An 18,856-nucleotide genomic window follows, 5' to 3' on the forward strand; every position below is an offset into this window, starting at 1 on the left:
GAAATTTAAATAAGTTGTCAAGTCAATGATTCTTGTTCTAAGTGTGCCTTACAGTTATACCTGATATTTTGTTTTTCTGTGACAGTGCTCAGCAAATACAAGTACACCCCTCACAAATCTCTCTATTGAATTCATATTTTTAATAGGAAGCTATACAATATTTTATTTGTGCATATACATTAGATTAGTCAGTACTGAAGCCAAATCTGGAGCTTATCTAAATAACTTACAAAAATTGTAAAAACTAGTTGAAATTTTGCTGGTTGTATTTTGTTTTTTGCTATATTTTGCTTGAATTTAATTGTATTATCTTTCAATTTCTAAATTTGTTTGGTGACTAAAATATTATTTTAATAAATATATCTGTTTAATAAATCTGATTGTTTAAATGCACCAAAATACATTTCCTATATTCACTGAGAAATGGATCAAAATATTCATTTTCAAAATGGGCTGTACTCTATTATGGTGAGCACTGTACATTGCAATATGAATATAATTTCACAAAAGGAATATTTTGAAAAAACTGACAATTTTATATTGATTGTGATGATTTTGTAGGGCAGTTCATTTGCATAAAATATTCACAATTTTACAATTATACAAACTAACACACACACACACACACACACACACACACACACACACACACACACACACACACACTAATTGTATTTAAAGCACAGTAAAAAACAAAAGAACAAAGATAATCATGAAATGAGCAACACTATGTAGGTTTTAGTAGAGTCTAACAGTATTGAGATAAATTACCTAATCAATTTTAAAATTGTCTTCTTTTTATAAATATGACTCGTATATTATTTTTCAATGTTCTATAATTTATATATGTTTTATTTATAAAGATATGAACCCAATCAATTGAATTAAATAATTAAAGCAATAAAATAATTAAACTATTTGTGTCAAATAGTTTAAATTAAAAAAAACATTAAAATTAAAATCTCTTGAGATCCTGCGATGTGACTAGTGCAGATTTGCACATTGCGATATTGGTGCTGAAATGATATATTGTACAGCCCTACTCAAAGTAATTTTTAGACATTAACTATTGTTCCACTGAATGGCATTTTGGTAACCGTCTTATAATATTTATTTTTTTGTGATTAGAAAACAAAACTTTTAAAAATGTATTTCATACTTTTGAGCAGTATTGTTCTGTATGTAATGATGTTGGTTTTCCTGTCGCTCTCTACTTTGATTGATTGCACCATATGTGGTCTTGTTTTCTGCCCTTTACTGTTGATATTGCTGTTGATTTTGCCTCTGAAATAAGCCTTTTGTGATCTTGTTTATAGAAATCCCACAAGCCAATTTCAGACGCTTGCCCTTTGATCATTGCAGGTGAGTTTTATGCATAACATTTCTTTCATGTTGGACAGACACAAGTTCTTTGTGTTTCTTCTGGTCAGAGATTTTCGTCTAGTAAAAAAAAGTCTGCTTTCTTAACTGATCATGTAAAGCAGGGGTCACCAATCTCGGTCCTGGAGGGCCGGTGTCCCTGCAGGATTTAGCTCCAACTTGCCTCAACACACCTGCCTGGATGTTTCAAGTATACCAAGTAAGACCTTGATTAGCTTGTTCAGGTGTGTTTGATTAGGGTTGGAGCTAAAATCTCCAGGACACCGGCCCTCCAGGAACAAGTTTGGTGATCAATGATGTAGAACTTCAAATGCTAGGTTCTGCTAGTTAAATAAAGCAATCTGCCACAAGACAGCATTTTACAAATCTTGAATGCATAAAAGATTAACTGTTTTAAAGGATGAACTGTTGTAAAACTGCCAGTGAATTATTCAAAACCAGATCACCTGCTTTAATAACCTATACAGTTGTGTGGACAAATTGTTTGCTACTTTACTGATTTCTTTTTTTTTTTTTTTTTTGCTTGTTTGTTCCTTTTAAATGTTTCGGGTTATCAAACAAATTTAAATATTAGTCAAAGATAATACAAGTAAACATATGCGGTTTTTATTAAGACAAAACTACAGCTAGCCTGGTGTGGAAAAAGTGTTTGTCCCCCTGTTAAAGAGCCCATATTATGGGTTTTTGAAAATTCCCCTCCATGTAGTGTGTAACACAGCTCTAAGTGAAGTGAAGTATCCAGCTAAGGCTTAAATCTGTAAGAATACAGTGTTTAAAACTGTTGATTCATCTATAAAAGAGTCGAATCATAGTGCTTCAAACGAGTCGCCTTGATACCGACTCATTAGGTGTTTCGCCATGACGTACGAACGAAACAAAGTTTTTCACGTGCACGCGCAAACCCGGGAGATTTCAAACCTGAGGCCCCGCCCTCTGACGCAGTAACCCAGACACACACACACACACACCCACAAACACACGCACACCCACAAACACACGCACACAAACATGCCGGTCGATTGAAGTCACACTGCAGATGGATATATTGAGTCTCTACCCAAAGATGAAACATCAGCATTATAACCAAGCAGTTGGAAACTTCTGGAAGCTACATGCTACAAAGAATACTTCATCTGAGTTTGTTAAAGGAAGGATCAGTAAAGAGTAACTGATGGACGTCAGGATGGGTTTCTTCCATTTCTCAAGTGTAAGTACGTGCGGTTAAAGTTGTTGCCTCGTTTACTCGAGCTTGCAAATGTATTTAGTTGTGATTTGTTACTTGTAACCGCGTGTACTGTATCAGGTTAACTGGATATATTATCTTATCGCGTGCAAAGTCACGTTAAAAACGCGACGCGTGCTGTTTGTTTATGGAGCTCCGTGCTAGAGTTCTGCTCCCGCGATTTATTCGGAAATGTATTCCCGCGCCGCAGAAATCTGGCGCGGGGAGAGAGAGAGAGAGAGCGAGAGAGAGAGCGAACGAACGAACGAGCTTTGTGTACTTTGTGCTGTGTGTGTGTTTTTATACAGACAGCTTGGCTGTCTGGACTGTATACTGGGTGATATTTGGTTGTGTTCTCCGCTCTAGCGGGACCGGGCGCGGCGGGCAGAAAACGGAGCGGGTTCTCAGGCTAAAACCTGGCGGGTGCGGGCTGAAGCGGGAGCGTTGTCATCCGGAGGTGTGTGTGTGTTTTTGTGTGTGTGTGGTATGGCGAGTACACGACTGTCTCCTTCGTTCGGTTATCCGTGGCACTATCCACTGGCCATAGTGTGGCAGCTAAAGTCCACGCCTACACTATCGAGCGTGTATGAACTGTGATTACTTTTTAAAATGCTGATTAGCTATTGGCCATTTCCCTCTCTGACTGAAGGCAGTCGACCAATCGCGACAGACTGTCATCGGTCCAATCAGCGCAGATTAGCTCCACGCTAAGGAGGGGTTTGGGAACAAATGAATCACTGGACGATTCATACAGGAGTCGCTGGGATAATTAGCTAAAAATAAATGCAGATTATAAGACCATGAAAGTGTTTTTTGACCTTGCATGCATATTAGACTGTTGTTGGAGACCCTTACAACCAGGATATGACCCTATTTCATGTATAATATGGGCTCTTTAAAGCAACTTAACTCTGGTTTATCACAAGTCCATTTTCTCTTGCTACACCCAGGCCTGACTACTCCCACACCTAAGAAATCGTTTAAATAAGTGTTTCCTGACAAAGCGAAGTTAACCAAAAGATCTTCAAAAGCTAGACATCATGCTAAGATCCAAAGAAATTCAAAAACATATGAGAAAGAAAATAACTGAAATCTGGAAACTGGTTATAAAGCCATTTCCAAAGCTTTGTGACATGTTATCTCATAGCACAAATAGGCATGTTTTGAGGTTTTGAAATGTGTTGTTCCTCTGACATTTCATCAGAAGTTTAGGAGATTGTTTAAAAAACTTGTTTGGTTACATTGTTTGCAAATTCGTTTGTTGGCTCAGAAGTCACACTTAAGCTTAAAGCCATGTTCACACAAACATGGGTATTTTCAAAATCACTCTTTTTTTTCTATGCAGTTTCACTGTTTGTCCACTTGAAAACACAGTATCAGATGACTGAAACCGAATCTTTCTGAAAGTCTGGCCAGAATGAAGAGTTTTTTAAATGTCATGTGAACGCTACAACCAAAGTTTTTGCCTCATGATGTCAGTGTGGGTGATGTTTTCTCCTTTCTGATTGGCCAAGATTGCTGAGTCCACACCAAATGCAGAAGAAGCGAATGTGATGCACATTCGTGTCAAACATATCAAGTATTTTGCCCACAGGACGGTAATCCGCCTCTGTTCTGGAGTCATTATGTCCACCTGTTGGTTCGGCATGCCCTTAACATGCATTACAGTGCGTTTTTTGCATTATCATGTGGACAGATTTATTTTTTTTGTGGACAAGGCCTAAGTGTAATGCTGTATGCTTGGATTTTTCAATCTTAATGTTTGTCTCTTATCCCTCTCATAGTTTGTCTCTTCAGCCCTTTGAGTATCCCATGTGCACAGTGGATGGGGTGGTTTTTGACCTAATGTGAGTATGTTACTCTCATCATCAGTATAATGAGATATTTTACTCGGCCATTATTTTTGTTCATGACTTTATAGTTGATTGTTTATTATTATGTACTTATCGTAGGTTTAGTTATTGTTATATACACTACCTTTGGGTGAGAAATTGTTATTGAGAAATTGTAATTCAGCAGAATCATATTTAATGTTTTTAGTAGTGCTAGGCAAAGATTAAACATGATTAATTGCATCCAAAATAAAAGTTTGTTTTCACATAAAATATGTTGGTGTGTTCTATATATCTCTAGATAGATAGATAGATAGATAGATAGATAGATAGACAGACAGATAGATAGATAATGTAAATTTAATACACCATGCATTACTTTTTTTGCATAGATATTTATATATATGCATGCGTGTATTTTTATATATATAATAATTATACACAGCATAAACGCATACATGGTCAAAACAAACTTTTATTTTTATTTAATTGTTGTCCAGCACTAGTTTTTTTTTTTTTTTTGTCTACATTTTAGTTTTTTTTGGGTTTGTTTTCTGAAGTTGTTGTCATTATGTCATATATGTCATAAATTTTTCATGTTGCAAAAAAAATCAAACAAACAAAAACAAACAAAACAAACAAACAAACAAACTTAAATTCATCAGATGCAATAATGTAAAAATCTGTTTCTCATTTATGACTCTGGACTACAAATCCATCAGTCTTTAGTTGCATGGATGTATTTGTAAAGTTGACAACAATACACTGAATGAGTCAAAATAAATTTTCTTTTATGCCATAAAGTATTAAAATATTAAATAAACAAATGTTCAATTTATTTTGTAAACTTCCTACCATGAATATATCTAAACTAAATTTTGATTATTAATATGAATAGCTAAGAACTTCATTTAAGAATTTTCTCAATATTTAGATGTTTGGAACCCTTTGGATTCTAGATTTTCATATAGTTGTTTCTCAGCTAAATAGAAAACTTTTATATGAAAAAACAAAACAATAAACTGACCTTTATAACTGATTTTTGTGGTCCAGGGTCAGATCTTTGTATCAATTTTGCAATAGTTTTAACATTAATGACAATAATAAGAAATGTTTTTAGGGTTCTTGTTTATTTGTGACATGGAAGACTTAATTGCTGATGCTGAAACCTCAGCTTTGAACTACAAAATTAAATGACACTTTATTTCTTTTGAATTTTTAAAATGATAGTAATATGAACAATATTATCGTTTTATCATGTTTCATGTAAAATATGCTGTGATGAAAATTTCTGGTTTAAACTACACTAGAAAATCTAAAACACACAACATAACAGAAGTATTGTTATTATTGTACATGGTGTTATGATGATGCTTGAAAAAATAGCATTTGTTTTCTTTTTAGGAGCATAGTGCCTTGGATTAAGAGATTTGGCACCAACCCCATAACTGGAGAGGTATTTCATTTTTAATGTTTATAATATATTGATTATTTGACACTGACATTTCAAAATGCACTTAAGACATGAAATTGGTCAAAAATCTCACGTGGATTAAACCACTAGAGGGCATCAGACTCCATCAGGAGAAGCAAAACACAAAGTCTGACGACCATTAAAACTGCAGCGTGGTCAACTCAATGCTGAAAGCGAAGCATCCAATGTTTTAACCTATAAACTGTGCTTTATTCAATTTTATAAGAGAAGTGTTAGGTGATGCTTTCTAAGAAAACTTTTAACCCTTTGTAATAAACATGTTGCCCGTGTATACAGATCTCAATTATACCGAATATCATGGTGCTTGTTAAAAAGACCTAAAAATCCAGAGACTTCCTGTTATTTTTTTGGTGTTGTCACGAGTCATGGATTCAAGAGAAATCACGGTAAATTTACGGATGGTATATATGATATATATATATATGAATATGTATTTTTATATACAGTATATATTGTTATATAAACTTCCATTCATGTAAAATGTGTGCTGCGCACTTTTGAGAATACTGAACTAAAACTTGACTTCACAAAATTACGTCACAAATCAAATCAGAATGTCTTTCAGAAAAATCACAATTATATAATTTTGTTCGTTCACACAATGCTCTTAGGCTTTTATTGAGCAGCTTTATACAGTTTTGTGAAAAACAAGGTGAACATGGATCACTTTGAGGTTGTTTTCCAATTGTGTTTAACAAACAATACCTTGAATAAGAAAATCAAATGCTCCTAAAACAGCACGACAAGTCAAAAGTGCACGAAATAGTACAAACATTATAAATAAATCTAGAATGCACAGGTCATTGTTTGCTGTTTATGCCTGGTTTGTTGGCACTCTTTATTTGCATTTGATTTATTTATCAGTTTGCGTTTCCAATGCTGGTTTGAGCATTTAATCTTTCATTAAACTATTACAGGTTTTTACTGAGTTGATCATGAAAATTAAATATCAAATATAGTCGAGCATTTGATTTCTCATTTGAGAATGCATTTTGCTTTCTTATTTGATAGTTTGAGTATTTGTTTATCATTTGATTGCTTCTTTTGATAGTTTGATTAATTATTTAATCTTATTAGTAGATTTATTGTTTGCTAGTTTGAGCATTTATCATTGAACTATCACAGATTTACACTAAGTTGATCAAGCAAATTAAATATCAAATATAGTCGAGCATTTGATTTCTCATTTGAGAATGCATATTGATTTCTTATTTAATAGTTTGAGTATTTGATTTATCATTTGAGTGCTTCTTTTGATAGTTTGTTTTATTATTTGATATTTAATTTTGTTTTTGTTTTTGTTTAATAATTTTGTTTTGTTTTGAAAAAAGCTTCCATAATATTAATATTAAATTGTATCTACAAGTTATTGTGGGTGTGTTTTCTTAATTTGCTCTGTTGACCAGCATTACTGTTAATTAACCTTTTGAAAATAATTTTTGATAATCGAATTAGAGGCATTAGTTAAAATAAAGGTAAAAGGTTACATGAAAAGCTTAACCATAACTACACTGAATTAAATATAAATAAAAAGTTGAATGGGGGAAAAAAAACATGGCAAAATTTGAAATGTAGAAACCAAATCCAAAATATCAATGCTTATCATTGTAGCACCGTCTAGAAACCACATATCAAAACTCTAAAAATACAAACTATTAACACAACCAAAAGCCGTTCATAATTATAATGTCATTGCCTATTTTCCAAAATGTGGGCAATTTTGGATTTGATTTTGCATTTTGAAGAGCAGTCAAGCTTTGTGTCGCTTTGAGAGGGAAAATACTCTATTACTGTATGCATCTAGAAGTCACGATTGAGACTATATGAAGATATTGCCAGTCCCGCTGTGTGCCAGGAGTGGATGTGGGTGTAAATTGCTGTATAATCAGTTCACTGGACGCACGTCGCTGCACTTATAATTTATTGAAACGGGAGTTCTAGGATCTCTGCGTCTGCATGTATAATCAGTTAGCACTAGTATGTACCACTGTGTACACAATGACTTACTCAGATGTAAAGCAGCATGTATTGTACTTTCTTGCTTCAGCCTCCATCGAAGCACATGGCTGTCCGCTGTAATTTGTCTTTACATCTTCATAAGTGCTTCTGAGTGAGTGCAAGTCTGGACATGCCTTTGTGATGGTGTGTGTGTGGGTTTTTGTACACACAGTTGGACTGTTATCTGAAGTATTCATGATTGATTTGTTTCGGTAGATGGAAAAGAGTACTGAATATGTCGAGGGGTAATAGGAGAAACAGATTCTGCGTGTGTGTGTGTGTGTGTGTGTGTGTGTGTGTGTGTGTGTGTGTGTGTGTGTGTAATGTTGACCTTTATTTAGATCTTTTGGACATGTCAAGACTTGTTCTTCTGTGCAGACATCATGTTCTCATGTGTTCTGCTCTGTTTCTGTATTTTAATGGTTAGTAGTGAAGCATGTTGAAGGTTGTGTTGTTTTTTTAAAGATACAATGCATTGGTGAAAGGGTTAGTTAACCCCAAAATTTGAATTATCTACTTACCATATTTTCTGCACCATAAGGCGCACTGGATTAAAAGACTCAGTCTCAATTACGTGGTCTATTTCTGTACTTAACCCATATATAAGGTGCACCATATTATAAGGCGCATGCTAAAACATACGGTCTAAAGGTAACGAAAGCAAAACAGTGCGTTAAGTTGAACTTTATCATACTATTTAACAATACACTCACATTTTTTTTATCAATCTTCTTTCACAAATCCATCAAAGCCCTCATCTTCTGTCTGAATGGAACAGCTGGGCAATTTCGCCATCAAACATGCTGGGTTACCTCTCACCATTGTCGGAATCAGTCTCGTTGCCAGGTGGCTGTTCAGTAACGATGCCGGCTTTCGCAAAAAAGCAGCAGATACCTTAACCCAGTCATCCACGGCACTGCCTACCAGTCTTAGCAAAGGTGTGTTCGGCGTCTGTCATCCATCACTCCCACGTCAATCTAGCGGAGCGCTTACCAAAGTCACACAACACCATTTTTACAGATTTTGGAACTCGGTGCACACATAAGGCATACTGAATTATCAGGTGCACGACCAATTTTTGACAAAATTTTAAGGCTTTTATGTGCGCCTTATAGTGCGGGACTTCATTCACTTGTATGTTGTAAACCTAACCATTGACATCCATAGTAGAAAAACAAATGCTATGGATGTTAGCAGTTGCTGGTTTTCGACAATCATTCATTCATTTAATTTCCATCCTCTTGGTCCATTTATTCATCATGGGTCACCACAGCGGAATGAACCGCCAACTTATTCAGCATATGTTTTACACAGCGGATGCCCCTCCAGCTGCAACCCAGTACTGGAAAACATCCATACTCTCTCGCATTCACACACATACAACTTTTTGTAGTTCATCTATAGCGCATGTCTTTGGACTGTTGGGGAAACAGGAGCACCCGAAGGAAACCCATGGCAACACGGGGAGAACATGCAAACTCCACAGAGAAATGTCAACTGACCAAGCTAGGACTCAAACCAGCGACCTTCTTGCTGTGAGGCAACATTGCCAACCACTGAGCCATCGTGTCGCCCGGTTTTCGACAATCTTTAATATATTTTTTATTTGAGTCAGAGCAAACTATCCCTTTAAAATTTGCAATCCTCACCATTCAAAATTTAGAAGCCAAAAAGGATGTAATATTCACACTTTTCTTTACAAGTCATAATTTTAACCTTTTTACTTCATAAATACAACTTATGTCAGATTTTTTTATTATATGGAGCAAACAGAAGTCTTAAATGTGGAGGAAGATTTTTTTCTCTCTACATTTTTAAAAAGAAAAGAATAAGAAGACAATGCAGTATGTCACAGCATAGAGCTAATTCAGGAAACGCACAGCTAAATAGGTTGTTTTGTTGGCATTCTTTGGGAACCTGAAATCCAAATTGACCTAATTTATTTTTCCTAATAAAAGTATTTTACTGTACTAAGTTTATGAACACAATGCATAGTCATTTGTCAAAATATATAATGCATTTCTTCACCTGTTCTGCAGATTTAAATAAGGCTGTTGTGAGTGTTAAAAACAATATTATCAAGTAGGTAAAGATAAATATTTGTTTTCTAAATAGGGTACTTAATTTTTAAAAACTAATAAGCTTTTAAAAATATGTTTTATAAGCTCTGAGGTTGTTAGTCAGTTCTATTTGATTTAGCAGAAGCCATCTGTTTGCTTATTTAATTGCTTTTTACAATTTTATTTAACTGTGGAATTTGTGGTAAAAAGTGCATTACTAATGATGCCTTAAAATATCCCACCAATTAGAGAGTTGTGGTGAACAGATTGTGCCAAATATATAGTTTCTATTCATATAATATATGATATATCTGGGTGATCCTTGTCTTTCGTGCGGAGCACACTGAGTCCATTTCTTCCAAAAAATACCTGATATATTGATTCATCTGACCACAGTACAAGTTTCCACTGGGTTATGGTCCATTCCAGATGCCTTAGAGCCCAGAGAAGTTGACGGCGCTTCAGGACACTGTTAACATTGGGCTTCCTTTTGGCACAGTACAGTTTTAACTGGCATTTGTGAATGCAACTATGTATTGTCATCAGCAAATTTCTTTTTTGAACGCTTTTAGCCTTACTCTGCTTCATGCTACTATGATAATAACTGTTAAACACTTTAGTTTACCCATGATCGTGATTTCTGCGGCACTCTTGTAGGATGTAATAATGACCACAACTCTCATGATTCTACACTCAGTCATGCCATCATCGAATTATGCCTTTGTTGTGGATATGCATACTGTGGCTTTACATTTTTGTGTGCCATATCGATCAGGTGGTTTACAAACAGTTTTCTGTCTGAGATTAGCAATCAGATGTCCAGTGTGTTCAGCTACTGGGTTAACCAGAGAGGCAGAGGCTTAAAGAGAAATAATCCCGAGGGATGATGACTGTATCCTACACACATTTGAATCAGTGTGTCACTGGATCAGGGTGAGCTCCGGTTATATGTGTCCTGCAGGCAAAACAGTCCTCGGTCACCAACCGTAAAAGCCACTAGCAACAGAGTCAGTGACGTATGGTTTACTTATTACTGCTACATGAGTAATATGCTACATTCGCATTGAAAAAAAAACACTACAGTTCAAAAGTTTGAGGTCGGTAAGAATTTGCAGTGTTTGTACGAGTGCTGCAAATTCTTGAAAATGCTTGACTTTCATCCTAGGGTTTTCAAGGTTTGACAAGTGCTTATTTTGCGTCAAGAAACTGCTTGAATATGTAGTTGTTGCTTTCATAATAATGTTTGTTACTAAAGTATGAATAATTAACTATAAAATAGAATAAATCTTTTTGCTTTTGAATTTAATGAAAACAAAATACATAGAGATTGTTATTTCATTTGTCAAAAATGCATGAACTAAAAATAAATATTCATTTTAGATAAAAGATGACACATTTAAGATGCAAATAAATGACAGCAAAGAGAGAAAATGCTTGGGGAAAACATGCCATCAAAACTTGTCTTTAGAATACTATGTTAACTAATAATATCTGATATAATGCGATGAAGTATGTATATGTATTTTGTGCCACACTTTTAAAATGCTCTAAATCAGTGTTTCCCAACCCTGTTCCTGAAGGCACACTTAACAGTAAACATTTTAAACATCTTTCTAATCAAAAACGCCTGAATCAACATATCAGAACATAAGAGAGGTTAGACATCCAAAATATGTACTGTTGGTGTGCCTTCAGGAACAGGGTTAGGGAAACACTGCTTTAAATATTTGAAAATGCACCTGGAAAGTGCTTAAATTTTGTCTTTTGAAAAGGTGTAAGAACCCAATTTTTTTATGTTTCTGAAATCTCTTATTTTGAAAGACTTTTATGTTTTAATGAATTTATTATAATTTCTGATCAGTAAAATGTAATTCTTGGAAAAAAAACTTTCTGACTACAAAGGTTTAAGCTGGTACATACTTTTATATATCAATATTTACAAGCTGGAAACCCAAACTGTCAATGAAAAGGTGTAAGAACCCTTAACCCTTAGAACTGTGGTCGGGTGGAATGGGGGATTCTTATAAAACGAAGATAGAGCGGTAGGGAAAAAGTATCCATTTATTGTAAGCTTAGATCTGTCTGATTGGATTATTACTGATTACAAATAAGCAACCAGTCATGTTCAATCATATCATGTGCTCCTCTCGAAATTAGTTTATGAAATATCACTTGTTTGAAATCTGAATCTTTTTAAAAATGATTAACGCTTAACTGCAACTTTTGATGAATTAAATGTATCATTTCTGATCAATAACATTTCATTATTTAAAGAAAAAAAAAACTATACTCTGACCACAAAGATTTGAACAGTAGGGCACATTAATAAATATCAACCGGGCAACACTTACAAATAATTTGGAAAAGTGTAAGAATTTTAAGTGTTTTTGAAATCTCTTATATCCTAAAAGACTTTAATTTTATTTATTTTTATTATGTAGTACTTTTTTTCCCAAATGATTTTGAGGAAATAAAAAGTTTGAAACAACAGCATTTATTTGAGATCTAAACTTTGAATGAACAATGCTTAAAGGTGCGGTATGTAAGCTTGACACCCAGTAGTTGAACTAGGTATTGCACTCCTGGATAAAAACAAGTGGAAGCGCAGGTTGTCAGATTGAGGACCAACAGGAGCATGTCTGACGATGAGTTTTTGTCGCGGACGAAAATGAAGAGGGGTGGGGAGTCGCGGAAGAAAGTGAAGAGCGGGGGTGCGTGTGAGGAGGGGGATCGGCAAAATGAGGTGCCGGATGAGATTTCAGAGGTTCCAGATCCGACTTGTTCCGGTACAAATTAAGCCCTGTATAAACCTTACCACCTCATGAGTGAGTGTATATTCTGTGCTTCTGAACGGCTGTATTTAAATTTCTCTTGTGTTTGGTCTGGTTGAAACAGCCAAATTGCTTATCACTGTAAATGTCTTTGCGTAGCGTCTTAATAGGACATGGAGTTGCAATGTAACCTGCCCACCTAATGTTTGCGTTCGTAATATTTATATTACTTGCTAATTAATAACCACCTTATGTGGAACTCTGAATCTGCATCTCATTTCGGAATCTGGTACTGTCCACCGGAGATCGCATTTCAGTCATGAGTGCATACTTTGAGAGCCTTTCGGAATGAATGAATGAATGAATGAATGAATGAATGAAATATGCGGTTTTCCACCAAGGCAACCTGGGGGGGCTGAAATATAATTAGCTAAACTGGCATTCGTTTGGCATGTTTCTTAAATATCTGCAAACAAATTATGGTATTTTTATACTTCAGAAGAGTCAAAAACTTGTATACAGGTCATTTAACTCCCACACTGAAAAAATGATTTTAATTTAACAAACAAAAATAAATCACCAATGTTCGACTTAATTTAATTGGGCTACATTTAAACAAACAAAATGTATACAACTACTTGCCTTAAAAAAACTTTAGTAAATTTAAGGAATCATCTATGAATAATTTTTTTCAGGGCATTTGTGATGAATTTAATGTATTATTTCTGATCAATAAAACTACTTACCACAAAGGTTTGACATATAGTGTACATTACCATCACATATCAATAATTACGAGCTGAATAACTAGCCAGACAACTCTTAACATCACTTTTGCCAAGTTTCTTTTCTTTTTAAGCTGAAGTTTCCTTGTTGTTCTTTTATCTATGTGCAATTAGACACATGAATGACCTTTTTCAGATTTCTCTCAAACTATACTAGATTCCCATGACTAAGTGGTGTTTAAAATGAGTGCCAGTCTGTTTATGTATTGTCTTATCATCGCCCAAGCACGTCCCGAATGAATCAGTCAATTTATTCTAAGTAATTAAACACAATTAAACTTTTCCTGGGTGTGATTAAAGTATAATTGAAAATGTAGGTGTGTCTGAGAGCCAGTTTCACAGATATAGTCACTAACTCTCTCTCTTTCTGTTTTTAGAAGCTGGAGGCTAAATCCCTTATCAAGCTTAACTTCAGCAAAAACAATGAAGGTAAATATGTTTGTGTGTGCGCTCTTGATCCTCTTACCTGGCCTGCGTCAACAGCAATGTCTGTTAATGATGAGAGATAATGGTTAAAGTCCTCTTTTTTTCCCCTGTACTTTAGGAAAGTACCACTGTCCTGTGCTCTACACAGTCTTCACAAACAACTCCCACATCGTTGCTAACAAAGTCACAGGGAATGTTTTCTCTAATGAGGTAAAACAGCTACATTTTTATTTGTTGTATCATATTTTTATGCAGCAGAATGCATATAATTTTTACACATGGAGTTTTTGTTTTTTGTTTTTTTTTGTTCAGCAGTCAAGAATTATTATTAGTATTAATATTAATAATTAATATTATATATTTTTTTATTTTTTACTTTTTACCCATTACTCTGCATTTACCCATTACCCATTGCTCTGGACTAGTTTCGACAAAAATTAAAAATCACAAATGCAATAAAATAAAAATATATAATGCATATATTTTGAAAAAAAGGTTTTTATTGCATTTTTTATAGAAGTTCAACAGCATCCTCAAAATGAAAACAGTAAATTATTGCAATAGCAAAATTAATTATAGAAATATTTATCATTATTCAAATAGCTTTTTACATTTCAGCTATTATGTTTATTTTTTTATGATGTCTAAAACATCTAGTGTTTTTTTCTACTTTCATATAACAAAAATATAAATTTGAAAAGGAAAATACAGTGATCAGTGATTGTTTACATTCAAAACAGGGCCATAAAATTAGTCAATTTGACTCTCGCACTATACATATGAATCCCTTATACCTGTCACACTATCTATCAAAAGTCTTGTCCATTCCAGTTGTAAGAGCAATAAATAATAACTTGACTTCTAGTTGATCATTTGGAAGAAAGTACATTTTTCAGATGAATCATCTGTTGAACTGTATCCCAATCATCACAAATGCTACAGAGGACATTACCAGCATGAGGTATCAAGACATTTGTGCTGCCTGTTAAATTACAAACCACAGGAGAGGGTAAATCCTTCAGCAAGACAGCACTCCATCTCAGGTTCTTGAAAGCAAAGAAGGTCAAGGTGCTTGTTACGATCCTTGATGGCAATTTGTCTAGGGTATTAAAAGGAGTAACATAAAGATGACCAAGTCTAAACTGATGTTGAAGAATGGCAAGAGAAAACACCAAACAACAAATTAGCACCGCAAAAGATTTATTGCTCCCACATTATTTACAAACAATAAGATAAAGTTGAAAAGAACCAAGACAAATAGGAGAGGGAATAGAAGTTTGCGCATGGAAATCAAAGAAATAAATATAACAAAAACATTCCCTTAATCTCCTCCCCAATCCACTAAATAGAAAACAACAATATGAAAAGAAAAGTCTTCAGCGCAAAGCGCCCTGAACTTACTCTAACTAATAAATAAAAATACAAAATTAGCGCACTTCGCTAACTAGTGTGTCTATACATCAATAATCATGCGTGCAAAAATGTATGTCACGTGACTTACTATGTTGTTCCAGATCTCCCTTGTCAAGTCACAGAAGGTTTTTGAATGTAGCAATAGCGGGCTAGAGATGTAGAAAACACTCGTCAAAACTCAAACAAATCTCAATCAAAGTCATCAGTTAATCTCACTCAAAGTCAACATCAATAAATCTCAATCAAAGCACACATCAGTAGCAGCGACAACGCACACGGACACCACTAAACAGACAACACGCCAAAACAACAACAGCTGATTTCTCCCCGTTGCCGCTTCCGTTTTTAAAAGGCTCTGCAACGAACGCGATTGGTAGAGAGAGAAGTCATCATCACACGGTTGATTAGGATTGGCAGTCCTGTCAGCCAATAGTGCTCCAAAGTAGGCGGTACCTGAGAAAATGACAGGGCCGGTACAGAGAGAGAGAGAAAGAGATAGAGACAGAAAGAACATACACGCAGCAAAACTGTGCGGTTCGTAACAATGCTCCAGGATTGGCCAGCCCAGCCACCAGAAACGAACATTATTGAGCATGTCTGGAGTAAGAGGAAAGCATTGAAGATGAATCCAAAAAATCTTGATGAACTCTGGGAGTCCTACAAGAACACTTGCTTTTCCATTCCAGATGACTTTATTAATAAGTTCTTTCATTCATTGCAAAGATGTATGGATGCAGTCCTCCAAGCTCATGGGAGTTATACACAATACTAATTCTTTTTCCACTGCAGCATGACTTTATATTCTATACTGTACATTATTTCTGTTAAGTGACAAGACTTTACTCAAAGCAAAGTCAGGGCTTATTCTCCTAATTCAATAATTAAAAATCAAGGCATGATCATATTTTATTTTGCTAAAATAAGCGTAATCTAGAGGCCTTTGCCTTTTATATAAGCCACTTCTTATACTAAATGTCAACCAGAAGTCAATTTATGATTTGTTGTTCCTAAAACTTGGATGGCGACAGGGATTTTGTCAGGTAGTGCATACTTATTGAGTTAAAATGTTTTGTGGTTCAGTTTTATGCATGTGGAAAATATAGGTGTTCACAAATCAGCAAGGAAAATCTGGAAACTCGCTGCCCTTTTAATATCATGCTCATAATAATAATAATAATAATAATAATAATTTAGATATCATGCTTTTACCATCTTTGAATTGTATATAGAGCTATGATAAAAATCATGGCCACTTCAAAATAAGTTTATCTGGCTTCATAGTTGTGTGTTTGAATAAACAAAGTTGCCATTTCAGGCATGTTCAGATTCACTTTTTTAACACTAAAGGACTCGTTTTTTTAAGTAAATAAAATGCTTTACATAAAATTGTGTGCATTTGTGTGTGTTTTAAGGCAGTAGAGCAGCTCAACATTAAGACCAAGAGTTATAAAGACCTGTTGACGGATGAACCATTCACACGCCAGGATCTCATCACTCTACAGGTAATGGCCTGAGACTGTGTGTTTATGACTGTTGAGGGACAATCTAATGATTTAACATTGAGTGCTGTTATTTCAGTGGGCATTTCTGAGTTTGGTATTAAGTGCTCATATTTCAGACAGCAGTTGGCCAGTTAGTTTGTAGTTTATTGATGAACCCTGTGCTTACTATGTGATTAAATATCAGTTTCAGGGGATGCACACATATACGCTGCACTACTAAATTGCAAGCTTCCTACAGTATGTACTGTCCTCCTGAAGATGATATTTTGTAGAATGTGTAAATTGCCATTCATAGTTGAAACAAAGGTAAAATAGAAGTCAATCGTTACTGGTTTTTCAAACATTGTTTAAAATATATTTTTGGGAACAAATGGAGAATGAGTTATTAATGACAGCATTTTCATTTTTGGGTGAACTATCCCTTCGAGATGTTTTTTAATTTAATATCTATATTTTATGTTGTTTCATCTTTACTTCATATTTCTTGGTTTATAATAGTTTTAGTTCACTATGTTTGCCCCTTTCACACATGCAGACCTTTCCGGAAAATTATCGGCAATTTTCTGAGAAGGAATCATGTGTGAACAGGCCCTTTTTGAAAACAGCGGTAAATTCAATTCAGCAGTTCTCTGGAAAGAGAAGTAACATTAACGGTAATTTGCCGGAATGCTGCACTGTGTGAAAGCAGAAGAAAGAGTGCGTTCACGTCTAAATCGCGCTGATGTGAAATGTCTACTTTAGCCAGTCGGAACACTCAGACGCATTCACATCCACGCTGTCTATGAAAATGAAAGCCTTTGAATGCTTTTCCAGACACATTTAGCTGCTAGATGTTAGTCAGATGACGTTTATATGTTCCTTCTTAATGCCAAATGTGTAAAAAAAAAAAAAAAAAAAAAAAAAAAAAAAATTCTTGCTTGTGGTGTTAGTGAGGCCAGCAAGGGGCGCTTAACCTGCAGTCTGTGTGGGTCCTAATGCCCCAGTAGAGTGAAGGGGTCTCTATACTGCTCAGTGAGCAGCGTCTTTCGGATGAGACGTTAAATCGAGATCATGACTCTCTGTGGTCGTTAAAAATCCGGTCGCCGGCATCCTGGCCAAATTTGCCCACTGGCTTCTGTTCATCATGGCCTCCTAACCCCCTCCCCTCATCATAATTGGCTTTATCACTCTGTCTCCTTTCTACCAATCAGCTGGTGTGTGGTGTGCGGTCTGGCGCAAAATGGCTGCAGTTGCGTCATCCAGGTGGATGCTACACACTGGTGGTAGATAAGGAGATTCCCCTCCATTGTGTAAAGCTCTTTGAGTGCCCAGAAAAGTGCTATATAAATGTAAGGAATTACTATTATTATTATAAAATGGTTATGAAAAACGGCTGTTTGTTTACCTTCAAGCTCTGCTTCAGTTGCTTTGACGTGTCGCGTGTGCACATAAAGCAGGTGAGCGCCAGCACACATTATGTACATCTCGACATGTGAAAGTTTCGCCATATGTTTTCATATAAGTTGTTCACGATACTTATCTATCCACAGAATCTGTAAAGTAGTCAAATGTGTAAAGGTTTAGCTGCGGTTCGCATTTCTACCTTTGGATGTCTCACAAAGCAGCTGCATGAATGCTAAAGCTTTTAATAAAATTGAAACCATCAAGAAAAGGCCCATCCCTTCTTTGTTTCCCAATATAATTGCAGCCATTAGAGCTAATTCTATTTAATGATGTCAGAATTTACCGGTATTTTGGAATGGATGTGTGTGCGGTCTTTTCCGGAAAAATTACGGAACGTCTTTAACGATAAATTTGATAAAGCGTTGTTCACACAAGCACGGACGTTACAGAATTTTTCCAGAAAAGACCATTCACACATCTATTCCAAAATACCGGTAAATTCTGACATCATTGACCAGAATGAGCTCAAAACTGCTGGGCTTGTTTTTGGGAACATTTGACTACATTACAAACTCTGTGGATTTATACG

At 35.2% G+C, this 18,856-nt stretch overlaps 1 protein-coding gene across 1 annotated transcript in view; it reads left to right on the top strand.

Annotated features, from left to right (window-relative positions):
• ppil2 (peptidylprolyl isomerase (cyclophilin)-like 2) overlaps positions 1-18,856 on the top strand; it is a 72,276-nt gene that overhangs the window by 3,007 nt on the left and 50,413 nt on the right. Inside the window, 6 exon segments of the mRNA NM_200991.2 lie at positions 1,317-1,362; positions 4,387-4,449; positions 5,839-5,890; positions 13,921-13,972; positions 14,088-14,179; positions 16,795-16,884. Of these exon segments, the coding sequence (NP_957285.2) occupies positions 1,317-1,362; positions 4,387-4,449; positions 5,839-5,890; positions 13,921-13,972; positions 14,088-14,179; positions 16,795-16,884 (395 nt within the window).

Source organism: Danio rerio, chromosome 5, assembly GCF_052040795.2.
Source record: "Danio rerio strain M-AB ecotype USA chromosome 5, GRCz13ab, whole genome shotgun sequence".
Taxonomy (NCBI): Eukaryota; Metazoa; Chordata; class Actinopteri; order Cypriniformes; family Danionidae; genus Danio; species Danio rerio.